Below are 23,544 nucleotides of genomic sequence, written 5' to 3'. Positions count from 1 at the left end.
CTTCTGCATATCTTCCTATCTACCATTCTCACAATTTTCACTGCAGTATCTGTTTACTACTTCCTGCTTTTCCTCCCTCAAATTATTTAAACTTGTCTCTTTCCTTACCCTACTAACCCTCACCCTACTGTCCTGGCTAACCTGAAACCCTGTCCCTAACCATACTAGTTTAAACCCCTCGTGACAGCCCTAGCAAATGCCCCCGCCAGGAGACTGGTCCCTCTGGGATTAAGATGTCACCCATCATTATGGTATAGGTCCCAGCTTCCCCAAAAAAGGTCCCAGTTGTCCAAGAATTAAAACCCAGTCTCTGACTCCACCCCTTGAGCCACATGTTTAACCTCCACCTAATTCTAGGTGCTCGCTGGAAGTGCTAGCTGCCTGATGTTACTCTCGGAATAAATGAAACAGGAAGGAACACAGTGCTAGCCTGAAAGAAAGAAGTTATCATCTGGAGAACCCTGATGGGCCAAGTTTTATCAGCGACACATTGAGCTGACTAATGGTGGTAGCTCAGTTGTGAAAATCCTGGAACAACAAATCTCTCTCTGCAAACCTTACAGAACTTTCCTGAGTGGCAAAGCCTGATGAACTTTATACATGTTCAATTCCATGCACAGTATTAGAATTGCCTACAACCATTGAACTTAGAAGAATGAGAAGTGAGATTGAACTGTGAACCAAATAACTTTTCTTACATTTACACACACATCATACACGTGCACTTAGACTTAGAAGGGGATTAAGGTTAGTTAAGTTAATAGAGATAAGTTAAAGTTTGATTCTGTTTTCATGTTTAAAGATAATTAAAAACAACTTATCTTTATATAACTACTCGTCCTGGTGAATGTCTATTGCTGCTGGGTTTTGGGATCCTTTGGGCTCACAACACCACAGTCTGGTGACGTACATGGACCTCCTTCCCACTCCATCCATTTTGGACCCCCACATGAAGAGGGAAACTGCTCTGGTAATAGCCAGGGCAGAGGTGTGTGGGATGGGCCACGCCTGCATCACACGCAGCAGTACCGAGAGCACCTTGCACCTGATGACCAGGTTCTTCCCCATTACTGAGAGGGAATGTCATTCCCACAGACCCAATTTCTGGTGAACCTTTACAATCGGCTCTGACCATTTTTTTGTTGCATGACTCGGCCTCTCCAAGCCAGATCCCCGACACCTTCAGGTAGTCAGATCTGACTGTGAAGAGGACAGCGGACTGATTTACCAAAGTGCATTCCTCGCTTTTGTTCCAGTTTACCCTGGAACATAGATTTGTATACTTCCTGCTCCAGCCACTTCGAGACTTGTGTACAACTCAGCCGGTCTCCCAGAACTAGGGGGTCTCTGTGCTGCTCCCTGTCTCCTGGAGCTGGGGTTCTCTGCACTGTCCCCATCTTGCAGATCTGGGGGTCTCTACACTGCTCCCTGTCTCCTGATATTGTTGTTTTATTCTCCACCAGTCCCACAGCACAATCCTGACCCCTGGACAGAATGTAGAGGTACAGAGGGATCAGTGAAAATATGGGTAGTTTTGCCAGGGTGGGGTCCATGCAGGAGCATGATAACAGCAGGGAACCCGTGGAAGGGGATGGAGGGCATTCGATGGTGCACCAGCAGGACACTGTTTAGGGTGCAGATTCCCTCGGGCTCTCGAGGGTAGAAGGCGCAGGTTATTCCAATGGTTTAGGTGAGGCCAGGGTCCAAATTAGAGCTGGCACAGGTCATCAAGGGTCGACATAACAGGTGCCTGGAACTGTCATGAGGATACTAAGGGCTGGTAGAGGTAGGTAAGGAGGGGGTAGTTGTGTTCCGACGAGGGATTGATGAGTGAGGGGCCACATGGATGGGACTTTGAGACAAGGGGCCTCTGATTGTCCAGGGATGGGGCCTGTAAATAGACCCGCAGACATCCAGCACACAGCATCTTTGACCCACTACCATCAGGAAGGAGATATGGAGGAACAAAATCAGGCTGCCAGACAGGGAAATAACTTCTTCCAACAGGCCGTGAGATTGACAATGCAATGCGAGTTGAATGGGTCCGTGGAATGAAAAGGATGAGAGGGATATGGACTGTTTGCAAGCAGCTTGGCCATCAGAAAAGAAGGGCCAAAAGGATGGTTTCGGAGTTGTCTATCTTGTCCACACTTTTGAGTTGAATCCTTAAATAATTCATGACAGGCAGGACTATCATTTTAGATGGAGATTTTAGATTGACACATGCAGCCCGGGAACAGGCCCTTTCAGCCTCTGAGCCACAACCACTCAATTACACCAATGACCTACAAACCCCGGTACGTTTTAAATGGTGGAAGGACCAGGAGCAACTTGTGGAAATGCACGCAGACACAGGAAGAATGTACAACTCCCCAGAGACAGTGTCAAATTTGAACCCGGCTCGCTGGCCCCTTATCAGCTTTTTTCTAACCGCGGCACTAACCTCGCCACTCTCAATTATTCCCAGGGTTCTTCCTCCTACTTTCCATGAGCTGTGATTGCTTCCAATTCCAGTGCTCTTGTTTCCCTGAGACTCTGACCCCTGCCTAGTGACTCTGTCCCTAATGCCTCTCCCTGGCCAGATGATCACCAGTCTCTCCTGGCTCTCACCCAAATTTTCTTACCCAATTCCACCACCTACAACCCCCTCGTCATGGCCCACCCACTCGCCCACAGGGCCAAGGGTAGCAAGGTGGGGGAAGGTCCAGCCTGTAGTCACAAAGCTTGTCGAAGGACAAGTGAGAGCAGGAGTCCTGGGGCAAGAGGTGAAGGGCAGTGTGTACTGTAGCAGCCAGCTACACAGGGTCACAGCCTCCAGGGTGGGGGGAGAGAGAGAACTGGCTCAGATGGGACAGATGTCCTGGTGCCAAGGGTCAGGGAATTCCCCAGCTCGGTGAAGGTCTGGGACACTGCCCTCCCCACATCTCCACCATCTGGGGGTCCCAGGAGCAGCTCAGGTTCCAAGACCTGTCAGTGGTCGAAGGGGGAGTTTCGGGAATTGGGGTGGGGTAGTTCTGAATGGTGATCGAGAGGATCGGTCCAGTGGGAGGACAGACATGACAGACATGAGGGCTGGGGCTACAGGACAGATCCCGTGGGGAGGCAGGAGCTTTGGGGACCAGCCGGTGGGGGACAATGGCTTTGGAAATGGACCTTGTGGGGGTCAGGGGCTTTGGGGAGAGACCAGTGGGTTTGTGGGAGGACCTGTCGGGCAAAAGAATTAGTGACAGACCAAGTTGGGAATGGCATTGGGATTGGACTCAGCAGGAGATGGGATGTTGATGGACCCGGCGGGGATGCGTTTGGGAATGGATCCAGTGGGGGATGGTATTGGGATGGATCAGGTGGGGGACGGTATTGGGTTTGGACCCAGTGGGGGACAAGATTGGGGATGGACCCAGCGGGGGGTGGGATTGGGGATGGACTCGGAGTGAGATGGGATTTTGGATGGACCCGGCGTGCACAGAATTGGGGATGGACCCGGCCGGGGACGGTATTGGGGACAGATTCAGCGGGGGACGGTTTTGGGGTTGGACCCAGCAGGGGACGGGATTGTGGATGGACCCGGCAGGGGATGATATTTAGGATGGACTTGGCGGGGTCAGTTTTGGAGATAGACATGCTGGGGGATGGACCCGGCATTGACTCCGTCTTCAATGCCTCACACCGGCCGGATGATCACCGTTCTCTTTCCCAGGTCTCACCCAAACTTTCTTACCCCAATTCCACCACCTACAAACCCTTGTCATGTCCCACCCACTCACCCACAGGGCCAAGGTTAACTCGGAGGGGGAAGCTCCTGGCTGTGGGCACACAGCTCGTTGAAGGACAAGTGGGAGCAGGAGTCCTGGGGAAGAGGTGAAGGGCAGTGTGTACTTTAGCAGCTAGCTGAACTGGGCCACATTCTCCAGGATGGTGGGGGGAGAGAGAGAGAGAGAGAGAGAGAGAGAGAGAGGACTGGCTCAGATGGGATAGATATCTGTGTGCCAAGGGTCAGGGGATTCCCCAGCTTTGTGAAGGTATGGGACACTGTCAACGGGAAGGAGATGGACCACTGCCCTCCCCACATCTCCACTGTCTAGGAGTCCTAGAAGCAGCTCAGATACCAAGGCCTGTGGGTGGGGGAAGGGGAAGTTTAAAGAACTTTGGTGGGGTAGTTGTGATGGGTAATCGATTGGAGAGGGTCCCAGTGAGGGAACTGGTCTGGTGGGAGGACAGACCTGATGTTGGGCCTTTGGATACAGGCGAATTGGCGTGGGGGACGGGGACAGGGACTTTTGGCTGGGCATGTTGTGGGACAGGGGCTTGTTGAAAGCCCTGGTGGGAGACAGGAGCTCTGGAGATGGTCCAAGCAATGGGTGGAGCATTGGGGATGGGCCCAGTGGGGAATAGGGGCTTTGTTGACAGGCCTGACAGTATTTTGGGGATGATCTCAGCAGAGGGAGGGGTTTGGGGACAGGCCTGGTGGGAGATGAGGGCTTTGGGGAAGGGCCAGGTGGGTGACAGGGGACAGTATTAGGGAAGGACCCAGAGGACAAAACCACCCCTGGAGCTATGGTTCACCTCGGGTCACTCACCTTGGCCCACGGACGTGCTTTGATCTGCGGCAAGCTGAATTCGTTGTAGTTTGGGTTCATCTCCCGGATCTGCTCCCTGGATGAGGTCCGCAACACCTGTTGGGACAGAAACCACCTTCACTACTGGCTCGGGGTGGGGGGAGCAGGAGGGTGACAAGGGGAGGGAATGCAGTGTATGTGTACCAGGTCATGGACATGGGACGAGCCCTAGAACTGGGGTGGTGGTGAAGGCTGAAACCTTAGGGGCATTTAAGAGGCTCTGAGTCACATGGATGAAAGAAAAATGGAGGATTATGAGGGAGGAAGGGGTTAGTTATTTTTATTTTGGTATGAATACATCGGTCGGCACAACATCGCGGGCTGAAGTGCTTGTACTGTGCTCTCATGTTCTATGTTAAACGTGTCCTGCCAGTCTTTCAGCAAGCGGATATGTCGGGGAGGGACCGCTGCCAACTGGAAGATTCCAGGCTGCAGGGGTACATGCTGAGGGATGCACGGAGGCTTGGCATAGCCAACACGAAGGCACTATGGGGATGGATCATAATCCTTCCATAACCGGGCATTGAGAGGCTGAGACCAAGGGGAACTCCTCCAACAGCAGAGGGGGGCAGTAACCACACGGTATCAAAGTGGTGGCAATGAAGGTAAACAGAGACGTATGCAGCAATGTGTAGTGAAGGGAATATCTGGATACAACAGGAGGAGGAGAAAAGACTTGGAATGGTCTTCCTCTTTGGAAATAATTTGTAAATAAAGTCAAGTTTGTGGGGTTGGGGCGAGGGGAAGAGAAAAGCCCTACTCAGTCAACTTTGCTTCATGAGATACATTCTCCGATCCAGGAAATCTATTCTGCACCCGCTCCAGAGTACAAGATCAAATTTATTACCCTTGGATAGCACAAGTACGACCTGATAAAACAGAGTTCTTGGGGTAAACATACGCAAACACACAACCAAGCCCTCACACAACAGACAAATGATACATGTCCAGCACGTCCAGAAAAATAACTCCATATTGTTGAATAAATAGCAGAGTGGAGGAGTATTTGTATGAGCAGCTCATCAATCGTTCCACGTTCTCCCTGCCTGGAGGAAGAGGCTGTTCCTGGGCCTGGAGGTACTGGCTCTGAAATTCCTGGATCTCTTTCCCGACGGGAATAGATGGATGATGCTGTTGGCTGGGTGAAGGGGTCCTCGATGATTTTGTCAATGATCATAGTGGATCACATTGATATTTGGGGTGGTGGGGGGCAGGAGGGTGTCCCCAGTGTTGCTCTAGGCCACTTTACGTCCTGTGGATTGACCTCTGATCATTTTTTAAAAATATTATTTATAAATAAAATCCACAAAGAATTCACACAATTAATAATAACACAAATAAAATATAAATACACTTGTCATAGTTAAAAGAAAGAATAAAGAAATCCCCCCCCATTAAACCACCCCATCTCCCCTCCATCCCCTTGCTAAAAGAAAAAGAAGAAAAATGAGGACAAGGGACCCCCAACAGGAGAACCAATTACTTTAATGTTCCTTTTCAAAAACTGAGGCCTTAAGCAGAAAGGGAATGTTAGAGCCACCCTTTGTAAATATGGGGTCCATATTCTTCCAAAATATATGGTTGAGGCGGCCTGCTCACCAGGACGAAAGCCAGTACACAAGATGCATGACGAACGCGGTGACTACACAGATCCTGCGGCAACCAATCATCTTCGTCCCAAGTGAAATCCCGCACAGTGGGAAGCAATGAGCAATGGCGAGAACACCCACCAATCCGAGGCTGGCTTTGCCGTCTCGAAAGACCTGTCATCAGTAGCGGGAGAGTATATAAGCAGAGCTGCCAGTTCAACGAACCAGTCTTCGACTTCGACTTCACGGGTGTGTATCATTCATTCCACACACCATGGTGAGTGTGCTGGATATCAGTGCGAAGGAAGAGACTTTCACCATTGACCACCTCAAACCAGCACATCTGGACATTAGCAAATTCAGCCCCCACGACCCAGATATAGGCGACCGAAAGCAGCGAACAGTGCTGGTTCTAGGGAGATGGGGCATCATGCTAACTGGGATGCCACCCTGTACACAAGATGGCCGACGAATGTGGCAACTGTTCAGAGTCCACGGGGACCAACAACTTTCATACCAGGGGACAACTCGCACGGCAGGAATCAACAAAGAACGGAACACCGAACAATTGGAGGCCGGCATGGATGTGACATCACTCCAGTCGACAGCAGCAGGGAGAGAATAGAAGCAGAGCTGCGAGTGTAATAAAGGAGTCTTTGACTTTGATTTTTTGGGCGTGTGTCCGCCTTTCCACCCATCACAGTAGCGCGCACGTTCCAATTTCACATCGAATGGTCTTGCTCATCTTACATCGGGAGTCACGTGTACAGTTTCCTTACCTGAAGCATGAGAAGTGCACAAAGATCGTCAGATTTGTTTCTGGGGTGTTTTAAGCAGGTGATAGAAGGAAAGTTTGAATGTGGATCTCTTGGTCGTTGGTAAAAAGGGAGAGGACCTTACAACATTATGAGAGGACACAGCAGCACGGATCGAGAGACGATAATGCAAAGGAGCCGAACACCAAGTGTCACAATTTCCCAATAACCGATCAGCTGCTTAGACTTTAAGAAATGTCTTCAATGAAAATGTAATATCCTTGGAATTCTCTCCGCTTTTGAAGGTGCATTTGAAATTGGGATCCATGGACTTGTGATGAGTTTATTGCCGTACCCACTCGTAGAGGGATCATATGCATTGAACTTAGATGCAGATACTTTGAAAAAAGTAGCAGACATTAAATTGGAAGCGGTAATAAATATGAAGGAAAGATTGAGAATAAATAGTCTCCCTTGCAGTTGGGGTACAATGTATTGCTTGAGATCAGAGGAATCCTGGAGCCAGGACAAAGTGATCCTGTGTTTCCCAAGGATTGGATTGTTGTTGGATTAGTAAAAAGTGGAAGGGCCGAAGGGTCTTCTGATCCTTCGACTGCTTGATTTCTCTTCTGATGCTGATTGGGTTCACCTGTGTATTCGCTCGCTCGCTCGCTGATTGGTTGCTTCAGTTACGCGAGGCAACGGGTCGATTCGGTGAGGCCGCTATTTGATTGGACGCTGAAGTCGGGTTGGATTGATGGGCGGGTTCGCGGGTTGATTGGCTCTTGCTGTGAGGAGGCGGGACATTTGCGGCAGCGTCGTCTGCTCGGGGTCCGTCGTGTCGCCTCGGGAGCGAATGGGAATAAGTTGGCGGAGGCGCCGGAACCTTCCACAGCCGCGCGGTCCAGGGTAAGCGGGCGACCCGCAGCCCACCAGGCCCCACCCGGGAGCGGCCGGTACCGGCGGGGTGTTTGGGTGGAGCCGAGGCGTCGGTGCGAGGCCTGATGCCACCGACAGGGCGAGGCTGGAGGCCGCGGGGTTACTTGCAGCGGGAAGGGGCGAGGGCAGGTGATTGGCAAGTCTGGTTTGCGCATGCGTGGTGAGTTCGCGCATATGTTGCAGATACGCATGTGCCGATTGAGGGCGACGAAGCGAAACCTTGGAGCCAGCGGCAACTGACCGCTGGCGCATGCGCACAGAAATTAAGATGGCTGCCCCCAGCTAATGAACCCTGAGTCACAAAGTCAATCCTGTGACTGTTCTCGTTTGTCAAATCATTTGATTTTAAAAATAGGCTCTAAGACTTCAGGGCTCCTCGCACGGGGGCAAAACGCCGACTTGCGACCATTGTGGGGTCTGATTGATCCTTTGGACTACACTATGGTCGCAGGTCGGGGAGGACCTGTCGGGGTCATTGGGTCGCTGAGGAAGGGATGGAAAACCAATCCATTTTTTGCTTCCCAATGCTCATAGAATGTGTCTGATTCCATCCGTTGTTCCTGTTGTTGTATCACATTCTTCATAAAGCTAGATGTTATTTTTTAAAGTTGTGTCACCTGAACAATAATGCTCCAATCCTTCTGATCCTGACGTACCATGTGTTTAAAATGTAATGTTTCTCAGTTACTTGATCGAATGCCTTAAAAATATCGGGACTTTGGTGTTAAAAATACAGAGTAAAGATTTCACCAATCCTTTTGAATTTATGATCTCTGAGATTTCTGGTCATGTTTTCTATTTAGGTTGGTGTATCTTGCAGACCTGTTTGGTTGCAGCAAGTAAGAAGTTATCCATTTGTAGCATCCGCTGCGGCAGTGCGACCAAATAAAGAGACATCCACCCAAGGTGAGTGTAAAACAAAGACTGGCTTTACTGGTTTAAATTCCCCACGTGTGCTCACTGGCCCACCCACTTCTGGTGACGTACCCCTGACTTCCAGCATCACTCTCCAGCTGGCTGGCCGCTACGCGGAAGTGAAGGGCATCTCAGCCCGCACATGGTGCAAGGCCCAGGCTCCTGCTCAGTGGTAAAGGGGACTCTGTGCCATCTTGGACTGTCCAAGTGTTGCAGTGATTTGGCCTTTTTTGCTTGCCCAGTTGCCTGGTGCGCTACAATCTCAGCGTTGATAAGGGGGAAATTCTTTCAATGTTTCATTCACTTTTATTACAGAATTCTTCCTAGTTTATCTGTGTAACATTGAAAATTATGGGTTTTCATGAACAGGGATCATGATTTTACTCATAATTTGGTGAGCCAATGGATAGGACAGTTTTTGCTAATGCCCCATGGGAAGCAAAATAAAAATGAAGTGACAAAATTAGGAAGGTTTGTTGACCCTTTTTTTTAAGCAGTATGTCAGGATGATTTTCATCTTGCTTGCTGAATTAAAATGTGATTTGTCACTTCTTAATGGCAGCTGCCATTATTGGCATTGCAAGGAGAGATGGGAAATGGGTCAGGTCTTTGGTGGTCCCAGTAATGCAACGGAGAAAGATGTCACGGGGCTGAATGTGGTTTAGGGAGGGAGAGGGTATTAATTTTTAGGAAAAGTATGTGGCCAGCCACCTATCAATATTTTTTTATCAAATAGAAATTCCTGCTGGTAGAAGCCATTTCCTACTTTGAACAGGCCCAATGTCATTATCCAAGCAGATATTGTTAAGAGCCCAAAGGATCCCAAAACCCAGCACCAAGAGACATTCACCAAGACAAGTGGTTTTTAAAAGAGAAGTTATTTTTAATCAAATTTAATCATGAAAATAGAATTAAACTTTATCCTAACTCTATACTTAACAAACCCAAATTAACCTCTTTTTAATTCTAAGTGCACATATTTGTAATGTGTTTAAATTTAAGAAAAGTGATTTGGTTCACAGTTCAATCTTACTTCTCTTTCTTCCAAGTTCTCTGGATGCAGGCAATTCCGCTGTGCACAGAATGGAATGTGTATAAATTTCACCAGGATTTGGTGCTCGAAAGGTAAATGTTTACCGCTCAGGATAGTTCTTGTAGGGTTTTTAGAGAGAGATGTGTTGTTCCAGAATTTCCACAACTGAGGTACCACCATTAGTCACCTCAATGTCTCACTGATGAACTTTGCCCCGTTAGGGTTTTCCAGATGGTAACTTATTTCTGCAAGCTACTACAGAGTTCCATTCGTCTTATTCCAAACAACAGGAGTTCTTTCTTCTGCTTAACCTAGTGTTAGATAAACAAAACCTAGGAGTGACTTTCCTGTAAGCAGCCTGCAGAAAGGTACTTGTAGCCATCCTGGCTCCATTTCCAAACAATGGTCATTCATTTTATGACATCAGTTCGCTTAACACCTACTTGTGAATGTGCAGAACATTCTCCAGAGATCTTCAATATTTCTTCAGTCTTTCAAATAAGATGTTTTAAAATGTATGTGTGTGTATGTATGTAACCTACTCTAAATCTTACCAAAATACCAAATATTACCAAATTCTCCAAATATATTTATCCATTACAATATCACGTAAGGAGCATTTTGAGAGACTCTTAGACAGTCATATATGGGTGAAAGAAAAACAGGGTTGTAGCGGATGCACAGCGCAGTATTACAAACCACCACCATCAGTTCACAGACTTAACTGACACGTCGCGGGCTAACAGTGCTGGGTACCAAAGTACAGTGAGTGGATCAGATGAAGCCCCTGCCTAAAGGCATGGGGCACTAATGGCTCGTAGCTTTAACCTGCTGGTCCTGTGGACCGGAAGGTGTTCACTAATATTCTCATTGACAGGCAGGGAATAAAAGGTCTGTGTATGTCTGCAATAAACCAGTCTTGAGTTGACTACCTTTGTATGTGTTTGCCTTTATTTAGTAGCATCTACCGCAGTAGCCGCTACAGGGTATTATTTTTTTGTTAGAAATATCAAGATCAACACATCGTGGGTCAAAGGGCTTGTACCGTGCCGTAATATTCTGTTATTTCTGTTATTGCTTGACTTTGAATATCTGTTGTAAGTACTGTGAGACTTCAATAATGTAGCAAATGTGCACAGCAACATTGCAGTCAGGAGTTTGTATCTCCTGGTTGACGAGCTTTTCTCTTTTTTACACAATGCTTTCTAGTTCTCGTCAGTAAGAAAAGAAATATTGTGCATGTTGAATATGTCATTATGTCTAAAATTAACACTGGAAAAGAGTCAGTAACACCAAGGTAAATAGCACCCTTTTGTGGCTGGTGCAGTTTCCTGACGGGCACAAGTTATCACTCAGTGGCGACAGTGATGTGAAAATGAGGGTAAATTATTTTGTATATGATGTATACATGTTAAAATTAGCTGTTGTTTGTTCCAATTTCAGGTAGGTGTGGTTGCAGAGTGGGTAATGATAGAAAATACTTGGGGATCAAAAACTGGGGCTTGCATTTGATGGTGTGAAAGTCAAAATGGAAACTCAGAATAAGGCTCATCTGATTTAGCAAGCCACTGGCTCTTATACTTCCACCAGAAGTGAGTCTAGAATTGAATTTTGAGTCATTTACGGTGGGTAACTTCAAAGTCTGTTGATTGTAAGTCTAAATTAAGAGCCCTTTTGCCCCTGGTTGTGCTGAAAGATTGTTTTGTTTATTAACTAAATCTTTTTCAGAGGGAGAATAGACTGAAGCTACTTTCCTACTCGTTGGTGATGAATCTTGCAGTAGGATCTTTCAACTAATTACAGACTCCTAATTCCTCCCTGTCCTCGGGCATTTTCCCCTGCAATCTACAACAGTTACCACCATCCAGGGATTCTCATGCAGGGGAAAGTTTCACATTCTCCTCCTCCAACCATGTCCGAGCCCTCTGTGGAAGGAAACCCAATGGAGAGTAAATGACAGATTGGCTGAACACCTGCACTTTGATCACAATGGCCATCTGGATCATGGTCACAAGGTATTTTAAATTCTCCCCACTAACCTTTGTCTTCTGCCTCCTCTTATTGCACTTGTGTATTCTATGACTCGATGGTATGAATATGGAATTTTCCAAGTTCATGGAACCTGCCGACCACCCACCGCCCCCTCCAAGTTTCACTCTCTCTCCTGCTGATTCACCCAGTTGCCCTCATATTCTCCCTTCCAAACCAGATGACATAAATTGGGCAGAGAAATGGCAGATGGAGTTTAATCTGGACAAGTGTCTTGCACTTTGAGAAGAGTTGTAGTAGAGTTGCAATGAGGGATCTTGGGGTGCAAGCGCGAGCTCCTTGAAAGTGGCAACAAAAGTGTAGGGTGTTAAAGAAAGTATTCTTCATTGAGCAGGGCATGAAGTATAAACGTGGTTAGACCACATTTCAAGTGTTTTCTGCATTTCTAGTTGCTGCATGACAAAAAGAATTTATCAGGGGGTTGCTTGGGATAGAGCATTGGTTCTGGGGAGAGGTTGGACAAATTTGGATAGTTTTCTCTGGAACATTGGAAGCTGAGTGATGACCTAGTTGAAATTTATCCAATTATTGTAGTCCTGGAGAAGGTAGATTTCTTCTTCCCCCTCCCCTGTGGGAGATGTAAAAATACTATGATGCCTATATTGAACATGAGAGGGGAAAAGGAGAGAAGTGAGGCAGGTTTTTGCACAGTGCGGTGGGGGTCTGGCCCACGTTGCCAGGATAGTGGTGAAATCACCACGATTTAAGAGGCATTTGGTTGGGCACATGAACAAGAGGGAATAATGGGTGATGTGTATGGACCATGTGCTGATAGATGGGATTAATTTAAATGAGCATCATGGTCACCACAGACATTGTTCACCAAATGGCCTATTCCTGGGCTGCTCTGTTGGGTGATGATTCATCTCTTTTCAAGGATTGTTGCCGAACGGCAATAAACTTTTCACAAAGGTCTATCTCCAATGAATGTATTTAGAACATTTCCATGAGTTAATTCCCTGTAGAAACACCAGTTTATCATTCAAGCTGTGTAGCCACAGCAATAATGCAAAGTTAAAGGCCATCATTACTGAATCCATTTTAATCAGCCTTCACCTTGTACAATGTTCAGTTGAGACAAGAAAATCAAAATGCAACTTTTAACCTCAAGGAAAGATGAGTAATCCTCTGTACCACAGAATTATTGCTGAAAAAATATTTGGAAAATTTTGTGAATTCAGCTTCCAAAGAGGTGATGAAGAGGAACCACAACAACATTTTAAAACATTAAACCCAGAACATTTATTAGAAGATGTTTATCACAATAAACATGTTCAGGTTCAGTCATGATCGATTCTGGATTGGCATGTGGCAGTAATAAATGGAATGCAGGATAGATATATTCCAAGGAAAAATAAATTAATGATTTGAATTGTGGTTTAAATGGTTTTGTGGCCAAATTTGCAGAGGTCACCAAGATAGGGGACAGAGTAGGAAATGTAGAAACCGTAAAGTTGCAGAAGGGTGTCCTTGTGCAAGGAAAACTAAAAGTTAATGACCAGGTGAAATTGGTCATGAAGAAAGCGAATGCTATGTTGGCATTCATTTCAAGATGAATAGTGTACAAGGGAAAAGTGATGTTAATGAGGCTCTATGGGGCACTGGTGAGACCTCCTTTTGAGTACTGGGTGCAGTGTTGGGCCCCCTATCTGAGAAAAGATGTGATGTTGTTGGAGAGGGTGCAGAGGAGAATGATGAGGATGATTTCCAGAATACAAAATATAATGTAAGAGGAGTGTTTGACAGCTCTTGGATTGTATTCATTGGGGTATCGGAAATTAAAAAAGAAAGCTCATGGAGATATTTTGTATTTTGAAAGGTTTAGATAGGGTGGATGCGGGTAAGATGTTTCCCTTGGTGGGTGAGTCGAGGACAAGAAAATTAGAGGTTATCCATCCAAAACAGAGATTGGGAAGAACTTCTTTCGCCAGAGTGTCATGGAGCTGTGGAACTTAATGCCTCATACAGCAGTGGATGCCAGATCACTGGGAGTATTTAAACAAGAAATAGACAAGTATCTCGTTAGTGAGGGCATGAAGGGATATGCGGAAAAGGCTGGAAATTGGAAGGAGTGCAGAGTAGCTCAGTGTGTATTTACGGAGCAGATTCGATGGGCTTGGTGGCCTGGTTCTGTCTTTTGTCTTGGGATCTTGTTCTCATTTGAGAGAGATTATCGAAGGCAACTGAGAAAAATGGAAACAATTTGAGGCAATTGTTGGAGTAGGTTATTTGTTTGCCATCTCTATGTAAAACTCCAAAATTATCTGTCACTTTGGATCAGTGCTGGTCCCTCCAATCCCTGAGGAACATAGTCTTTCTAATATGTCATGTGTTCTTTCAGCTACAAATGATTCTCTTTTTCAAACATGGCCACAGGTTACTCGTGCTTCATTTCTGTCTTGCAATCTTTTTGGGTGGTTTTTCAGTTGTAAATGTGGAAAATTCCATTTTGGGAGTGGATTTCTTGTCACATTTTTCCGTTATGTATTTGAAAAAACGTTGTTGTGTGGACTGCAGCTCTTGAATGCAACTGAGCTGCATTTGTTGTCCTTCCAATGCCATCTGCTGCCTGACAAGCCTTCAACCTGATTCCTGCCCTTTCCAAGCCTTGCTCAAGTGTTTTCCTCGCCTCGTAATCCCATCGTAATGGTGTACAGACATGCAATAAGCCACCATATAAAGGCAGGGTCTGAGACGCAGGTCGTAATACCCCCAGATTATCTTAAAATCGCAAGATTGGATTGACAAGAGTTGGGTGTCGTCCACAGATCTGACAGCTGCTGGGCTTCACGGTTGCATATGGTTCTGAAAAATACTAGGGATTGGCGGCCTTGCAGAGATGATCGTCCCCTGAACAATTCCACTGTGCCTGACTGATACAATATTCCAAATTGACAAGACTTCTCAGCCAACCTCCACGGCAAATATGTATTTGCTAAAATAGATCTAGTACATGCTTACTATTAGATTCCATTTGACTCTCCGGATGTCACGAAGACAGCAGTGATGCTCCCGTTCGGCATGTTTGAGTTTCTGAGAATACCATTCGGTCTATGGAATGCAGCTCAGACATTCCAGTGGTTCATGGACCACGAACTCACTGGCCTTGGATTTTTTTTGGTGCTTGTGTTGATCGAGGAGATTCTGGTTGTTAGTGTGGATGAAGAGAAGCACAAGAACCACCTTATCTCATTGGTTCCGAGGCTTGAGGAATGTGGCATCGTGATCAATCCCAGGAAAGTGTTTCGGGAGCTGCTGATCTTGTATTTTTGGGACGTAGAGTTATGCAACATGGTATTTTGCCTGATGAATGGGAAATGCGTAAATTTTGAGAATTTCCTCCCGCTGTTAAAGTTGGCCAGTTGTGATGTTTTTTTAAGTTGGAGGAATTTTTATTGCTGTTCCCTGGTGAATGCCACAGCATCTCTATTACCTCTTTCTGAATGACTCAAAGGATCTGATGCCTGTTTCAAAAAGACCTTAACTTTGAAAGACAATGCCGTGTATGCTTTCCATGATGTGAACACTGTTCTTACAAAGGCCACTAAGCTTGTACATCAAATGCCAAAGGCCTTGCTCTCTTACTACAGATGCATCTGTCAGTGCTGTGGGACCAGTGTTCGAACAACGAGTCTGTGGGCAATTGGAAACTTTGACATTTTTTTTCCAACCAAGTGGTCACCAGCTCAGGAAAATATAGTACATTTGGGCAAGAACTCTTAGCTATCTATCTCGCAGTGAAATATTTCAGTTTTTAAAAAAAATATATGTATAGTTTTGTATACAGTTCAATATAATTATAGAATCGTATCCAAATGAAACTTACAATTATGAAAATAGAATAAAAAATAAATGGTTGAACTGTACAGAAAAGTGAGAAGAGAAAAAAGTATAAAAGATAAAAAATACAGATCTAGGTGCAAAGCTACTGTGATAACTATTCCCTCCCAAAAGGAAAGGCAGGATATTTATAAAATAGTAGAATTAAACCAACATGATAAGGTTCAACCATTAAGATTAAAGAAAATTGGTGGTGGGGTGGAGAAGTGAATACATTAGATATCCAAACCCATATCTAAATATGGTTTCCATATTTTGAAGTATGTATCATACCCAGTTCGAATATTATAAGTCACCTTTGCTAAGGGAATACAATTTTACATTTCCCCACAATCAATTTTAAGATGGGATTCAGATTTCCATGGAATTGTTATACATCTCCTGGTAACTGCCAATGCGACTTATTAAAATAATTAATTGTTCTTTGAGAAATTGAATTAGGCTTCCAAATCATAAACATTTCCCAAAAGTAAAAGCTCAGGTGTTAATGGTAAACATTATGATAATTTGTTCCAAAAACTTGCCCACATTTTTCCAAAATGATGTCACATTGAGAGATCTCCAGATACAATGTATAAATGTACCAGTTTATGTGCCACATCTAAAATATGAATTTGAAAAATTAGGAATAAATTAATTGTTGTAGCTTTAAATATAATTGATGAATAAAGTTATTATTAACTAATCTATCAAAAACAATAATTATTGTCCCAACAAACGTCAGACCAGCAAAAAGGGTCAATTTCAGTTCCCAAATCCAATTCCCATCCTTCTTTTGATTTATTCAAGTTTGGATTTGGAGATTACTCTTGAAATAGTAGATACAATTTTGAAATAAATTTCTTTGTAATTCTCTCATGAATCCCATTTTCCAATTTAATATTTCAGCTTTTTATTGGAAGGTCATTCTTTGACCATTTGTACAGACCACCAGCCTCGTCTGCATACTGCAAGCAGAAGCACACATCTCTATTTGCCCAGAGAGATTCGGCACTTGGACTTCATCCTACAATTTTCATCGGACACACAGCACATCTGAGGAAAAGTGAATGCTGTGGCTGGTGCCCTATTCAGGCTCGACATTACATAAAACTACATCCATCAATTTCAGTGCCATGGCTCATGCACGGCACACTGATGCCGATTTCATCCGGTGAAACCAGATCAACTCTGGTCTCCATTTTCAAGATGTGATGCTGGATGAATCAGGTGAAAAGTTGGTTTGTGATTTTTTTTCCCCAACAGAAAGGACGAGGCTGTTTGTGTGGGTGGCTATGAGGCAGGAGATTTTCTCTTCACAATCTATCTCTTCCTGGTAGAAGAGCATCAATCAAACTGGTTAAGGAACATCTTACCTGGGTTCGTGTTAAACAGAATGTTGGATTATGGGCAAGGACTTGCTTGCTGAGTCAATGCCCTAAAGTCTCCAGGCACATGAAATTCAAGCTGGGGGATTTTGTTGTTTTGGATTCCCATTTCCAGCACATGCACCTTGTGGCTTGGAAGGTCCACTTCCGCCATCTTGGCAATGTACTTCTCTGCTCACGGGTGAGGACAGGACTACCAGGTGGAAGGATGAAATTCCTATCATCGGCATCTCTGCAGAGACAATTGCTTGGGCTTTTGTGGATCATTGGATTCCATCTTTTGGTGTTCTGGGCACTATTACAACAGATCGAGGGTCTCAGTTCGAGTCAGCATTGGTCTGAGCTCTCACTGATCCTCTGGTCACTACCTGAATTATGGCTAAGCATTTCAGGGCCAACAGCTTCTTTGAGCATTTCCATTGACGATCGAAAGCACCATTGACAGCAGGGAGAAAATCATCTACATGGAGCGAACGTTTGCCCATGGTTCTCCTTTGCGTGACTGCAGCTCTGAGGGCAGATCATGGATGTTTAGTGGTAGAGATAGTCTATGACTGTATGCTGACCTTGCCAGGTGAGTTTGTGAATCTGAGTCCAAACACAGTGCTCCATGAACAGGTCAGTTATCTTGACCGTCTTTGAGAAAATGAGATTACTCTGATGTTCTCATATGTGGCAGCATCTTCTGCAGTGGATGTGCCAAATGATTGTCAACACTGTACTCGTGTGTTTCTTTGACATGATGTTGTTCGTAAACCACTTAAGCCCATTTACGATGGTTCTTTCCAGGTCTTATGACACCATCCATAGTGTTTTGTTATTGACAGGAATGGAAAAGGTAACACTGTTTCCATCAACAGGTTGAAGCCAGTGTATTTCGAATGTCCACATTCTGCATCAGGGCCAGAGCAAAAGGACCAGTCGTATCCCTGCATCGCCTGTCTTCCAGTATCAGGTGAACTGTCAACCCTCCAGACCGTTACACTGGGGACAGTTCCATTCAGTCGCCTCCTTGCATGGCTCGGAGGCTGGAGGTGAGGGTGGGGAGGGGGCTGTCACGGTGATGCATCTGCCTGCTTTGGGAACAGTGCCATTTGCCGCTGATAATGTATTTGAAGCATCGCGCTGGAGGAATAGCCCATGTGTCCGAGAGTGTTAAACATCAGTGTATGGGTGATGGATCTCCGATGCAGGAGGAGTAGAGAGAGAGGGTCAGGATTACAATGTGGCAATGAGCCAATGCGAAGGTCAAAGGGGTTTGGCTGGGTGGTCTTTGGGGAGTTGAAGAATGCAATGTTGTGTCTGAGGAGGATAAAGAAGGTCGACTCCATTGTCTTCTGGAAGAAACGAGTGAGGGTATTCTTTAATTGTTTGTAAACGATGGTATATCAGTGCCATTACAAATCTAACCCTTCCCTACCTCACACTCATTACCCTCTATTATTTTTCCATCCATGTATCTTAGAGTGTTTTGAATGTCCTTATTGCACCAGCCCCCACCTCCACCCCAGCAATGCATCCCAGACCCTCACTGCTCTGTAATTTTTTTTAAACTTGTTTAGACGATCAAATCAAAAGATGAATGAAGTTCTACTGCTTCATCTCGTAATCTCATCATCATTTCTTTGCAGATTATGGGCAAATTGAGAGAAAAAATGTTTGTCTTAAATAGACACTATGAAGGAGAGGGGGAAGGGTGGATCCCTTATTGTATCTGCTGTGCAAATACTGCGAGCTGCATTGTTACACCTAATAGCAACACATGTAACACCTCATCATCAGATTTTTAAGAATACCGGGGAATATTAATGATCTAAAATGCCCAAACTGGAGAAATAAGTCGAGATGAATGCCTCGTATTCCCAAATCGGAATGCACTTTGGAAGGCATCATTGGGTTTTAGTGACTTGCTCGTGAACCAGAACTTCTCTCCCATGGGTTCTTGCTCCTAAGACCATTCTCTTGCCTCCATTTTAATAAAGTGGCTACTTTCCCTTCCTGGCTCCCATGAAAGCTTGCTGTGCCTTCTTTTGTACTGTCTGTCATTATGTTGTTGCAAAGTACTGTCCATCCATCTTTTCTCAAAATCTGAACTAATCCATACCAATTCACGAAATATTGATGCTCGCCATTTATTGACTTTCTTGATTTGAGTTTCTTCCTGTCCAACATGGTTCGACAGTGGATGGCACAATCGGAACTCTGTTGCGCTGCCAGTGATAGGGGTGGGGTTCAAATCCTGCTCTCTCTATGAGGAGTTTCTATGTTCTCCCTATGTGTGCTTAGGTTTTCCCCAGGGTGGGGGAGGGGCCTCCAAATTTTTCCCACTGTTCAAAAAGTATGGGGGTGTTGAAGGTCAACTGGGAAGCACAGGCTTGTGGGCCTAAACGGTCTGTTACTGTGTTGTAACTAATCTTAAAGTATCGCATTGACTCTGATATGTCACTAATGTAAATCTTAGTAGTAATGGTGTGCATGATTCTGCTTTGTCTTGATCTCTGCAGCTATTGGCCTCATCTCTCATATGGAACCCCATAACTTGGATGATTTGGAATTACCTAGTTGTAAGCAGTATATTTGAATGAATAGCTTTGCTAATTCCTCACCATGTTCATGTTTAAAATCTATCTATCCTTGTCTGCCCAGGCTGGACTGGAAAATTGTAAATGTTACTCCACTCTTTAAGAAGGAAGAGAGGCAAAAGACTGTAAATTTTAGACCACATCTTCACATTAAAAAAATAATTATCACGTAAATTATGTTATCTTTTCCAAACAAATACAAGTTTTCATTTTGCCAACGATTCATATTTAAATCCACATCATTTTTCCACGTAATAACAATAGATTCCCCAACCAATGCTAATGCGAACCGAATAAACTAAATTTGAGATTTATCCATTCTTAAACCCATTGTTAAAGTTGTAATGTACCCCATTTAAAAAAAAGCAGTGGATCTAACATTAAAGTAGTCTCTAATAAATCTGCCTTAAACTCTTTAATTTTTATCCAAAAAGACTTACTTTATCACACAACCAGACAGAATTGAAAAAAAAGTACCAATTTGAGTCCCACAATGAATACATAAATCTGAATGATGAAATCCATATCTTTTAACTTTTCTGGTGTTTAATTCAACTGATGGAGAAAATTGTAGTTCACCAAATGTAGTCACACTATCTTCACACAGAGTAGTCCATCCTTCTTGGGATAATTCTAAGGATAAATCTTTCTCCCATTTAAGCTTTGATTTATCTCAATCCAGTTTAGCCATTTTCTCTTGCAACAAAGAATACATTTCTGAAATAAATCAATTTCTGCCCCATTTACAATTAAATTTTTAAATTTAGTTAACTTTGGCATGTTCGATTCCCGCCCAAAACTCTTCACTACTGGAGCATGTACTTGAAAATATGCAAGCAAAGAATTTAACGGTACCTCAATTTTTTCCTGAAGCCTAACATAAGAAAAAAATATCCCATCTTCAAAACAATCTGCTAACACTTGAACACCTTTCATCTGGCAAATCTTTAAACACTGAGATTATTCATCGAGAAGGAGATGTATTTATCCTGATATGATGGAATTTGTAATGAAACCTTATCTCCAGTTCCTATTGACAGATTTCTTTTATACCAAGTATCACATACATGTCATAATACTGGCAAATTATAATAAAGCAAAAGACGAGGAGTCCATCTAAATATACACTAATGTATAATAAAATGTGAAATCTATGATAATAACACTTTAGCCCAGTGTGGAGGTTGATTAACATTGAACATCCTATTAATAAATTTTAACTGATAATTAACTATTAATTTAATAAATAATTCTGAAGATGAGGCCATTGTTGTCCCTAATGCATATTACCATGTTAAGTTTTGCAACAATACTCTAGACAATGAACCTTTCTATAAAAATATTCTGATTGCTGCATAACTCTTTAAAAAATATGTTTGGACACGAACATGGAATTGATTGAAAAAGATATTGAATTCAAGGAAAAATATTCATTTTTAATACAATTCACATGTGCCATTCATGTCAAAGGAAGATCTTTCCATTTAATTAAATCAGCTTTAATTTTATCAATAGAGAAACATAGTTAAACTTACACATAATCCACATCAACCATTAGCTTTAAATATTTAATTTTCTTAGTCCATCTAAGCTGTGTAATCTGCTTACAAGCAGGATAATCTTCCTGTGTTTTTAGTAATATGTTCCTCTTATCCCGATTAACCTTATAACCAGACATTTTTCCATATTGAACCAAATAGGTTTGTCGATGTCATAATGATTACTGAGGATTTGTTAAATATATTGGTACAAAGGAACCTTATATTCTCTTCATTTATTTTAATCCCACTAATTTTATCATTTTGTCTTATAGCTTGGGCTAGCGGTTCTATCACCAATGGTGACAAAGGACAACCTTGCCTTGTGGAGTGTGTTAAATTAAACGTATCTGAAATTTGTCCATTTGTCACCATACTCACCAAAGGCCTTTTATACAAGGCTTTAAACCAACCAGGTAAAAAAGTTCCAAACTTAAATCTTTCAAGTATTTTAAATAAAAAGTACCTTTCAACTCGATCAAAGGCTCGATTAAACGTGTTAAATACTTCGCAAGTCTATTGCCCAATACCTTAGCTACTATCTTATAATCTACATTTAATAAAGATATTGTTCGATATGAGGCAACTTTCATTGGGGCTCTTTCTTTTTTGCAATAACTAATTCTAGCTCTAGAAAAGGATTCTGGAAATGCTTTTGCTCTTCTGTAGATTGTTTAAGAACATCCATCAAAACAGGAGACAAGACTTCATAAAATTCTTTATAAAACCCTCCTGTAAACCCATCTTCTCCAGGTGATATTCAATATCGCTTCTTCAATTTCTAAATAATTGAAAGGAACTTCCAATTCTGTCCTATCTTTATCGTCCAAAACCAATAACTCCAAGCTACCTAAAAAAGACTCAACACGTTCCTCATCCTGACTTACTTCAAAAGAATATCAATTCTGGTAAAATGAGTGAAATTCATTATTCATTTCCTGAGGTTTAAAAGTGATTCCTGAATTATTTCTTATCGCATTTATTGTCCTTGATGCCTGTTCAGTCTTTAATTGCCGAGCGAAAAACTTATACGCTCTTTCTCCTTACTCATAGTAATGCTATTTGGATCATTGTATTAATTTTTCATATTTATATGTTTGCATTATATTGTAACACTTTCAACTGAATCAAAAAAGTCTTTTTATCCACAATCGAATTTCGTTGGAATTCCTTCTCTCAAATTGTTATTTCCTTCTCCAAATTTTGGCTCTCTGCCAAATGCTGTGTCTTAATTCTTGCAGTATAATTGATTATCAGACCTCTTAAATAAGCTTTTAAAACATCCCACAAAACAAATTTACTTTGTACTGAATATGTATTAATTTGCAAATAAGACTGAATATGGTCTTTGATATAACTTAGAAACTTTGGTTGCTTCAATAACATCCCATTAAACATTCACCGATAAGGGGTGTCTACATTATGCAAACCAGAACATGTGCAGGTACACAATCCTTTATCCAGAACCCTTGGGGGGGGGGGGGGGTCACTGTGTTCTGAATTTCAGATTTTTCTAGATTTCAGAAACCCAGATTTAAGCCCACCCAAATTGTGCTGCTGTATCCACCCCCACTCCCTTCCAGTCATGCTGCCATTTCCCCACCACCCCTCTCCCGCCTGCCTCGTGCTGCCGTCTCTCTCCCCACTTGCTGGTGTTTGGAGCTTTCCGGATTTTAGATGTCGGGATAAAGGATTGTGTACTTCTACTTAACAATGAGGAATGATCAGACAAATCCCACTCTTATACTCTGCATGTATAAATCGACCCTGTAATTGTGCTAACATTAAGCAAAAGTCAATTCTCAAAAAAGAATCATGTCTGGGTGAATAAAGAGAAAAGTTATTCTGTCAGATTTAATTTCCTCCAGATTTCTACCAAATTCAAATCTTTCATTGAGTCTAACATCCATTTTGCCATTTTCGTTCTTTGTGCAGTTTTTGGAAATTTATCCAACATACAATTAAAATCCCCACCAACCAAAATATTTTCATTAGCTTGACCCAGATTCAAAAAATTTCACAAATAGCGTCTTCATTATTTTCATTGGGTGGATAAACATTCATCAAAGTCCATGCTTCAGCAAAAATTTTACAATTCACCAACAGCTCTCGACCCAATGTGGCAGAGAATGATTCCAACTGAAACGGTATCTTCTTATGAACCAAAGTATCAACACCTCGAGCTTTCGAATTAAATGGAGATGAAAAACATGTCCAACCCAATCTCTTTTCAATTTCATATGTTCTTTCTCAGACAAATGAGTTTGTTGCAAAAAAGCAAGATCAACCTTCATTTTCTTTAATATTTCCTTCCTTTCAAT

At 43.3% G+C, this 23,544-nt stretch overlaps 1 protein-coding gene across 1 annotated transcript; it reads left to right on the top strand.

Annotated features, from left to right (window-relative positions):
- Nucleotides 1-6,242: 6,242 nt before the first annotated feature.
- Nucleotides 6,243-22,365, top strand: LOC138745205 (uncharacterized). The gene is made up of 7 exons (XM_069902266.1): nt 6,243-6,319; nt 7,650-7,869; nt 8,703-8,805; nt 9,864-9,939; nt 17,964-18,058; nt 19,608-19,667; nt 21,499-22,365. The coding sequence occupies exons 1-7, from the start codon at nt 6,243-6,245 to the stop codon at nt 21,756-21,758; spliced, it is 891 nt and encodes a 296-aa protein (XP_069758367.1). The 3' UTR covers nt 21,759-22,365.
- The last annotated feature ends 1,179 nt before the right edge of the window (nt 22,366-23,544 follow it).

This window comes from Narcine bancroftii, chromosome 11 (genome assembly GCF_036971445.1).
Source record: "Narcine bancroftii isolate sNarBan1 chromosome 11, sNarBan1.hap1, whole genome shotgun sequence".
Classification (NCBI taxonomy): Eukaryota; Metazoa; Chordata; class Chondrichthyes; order Torpediniformes; family Narcinidae; genus Narcine; species Narcine bancroftii.
The sequence above is the reverse complement of the archived record's forward strand: the minus strand, read 5'-3'. Positions and strand labels throughout refer to the sequence as shown.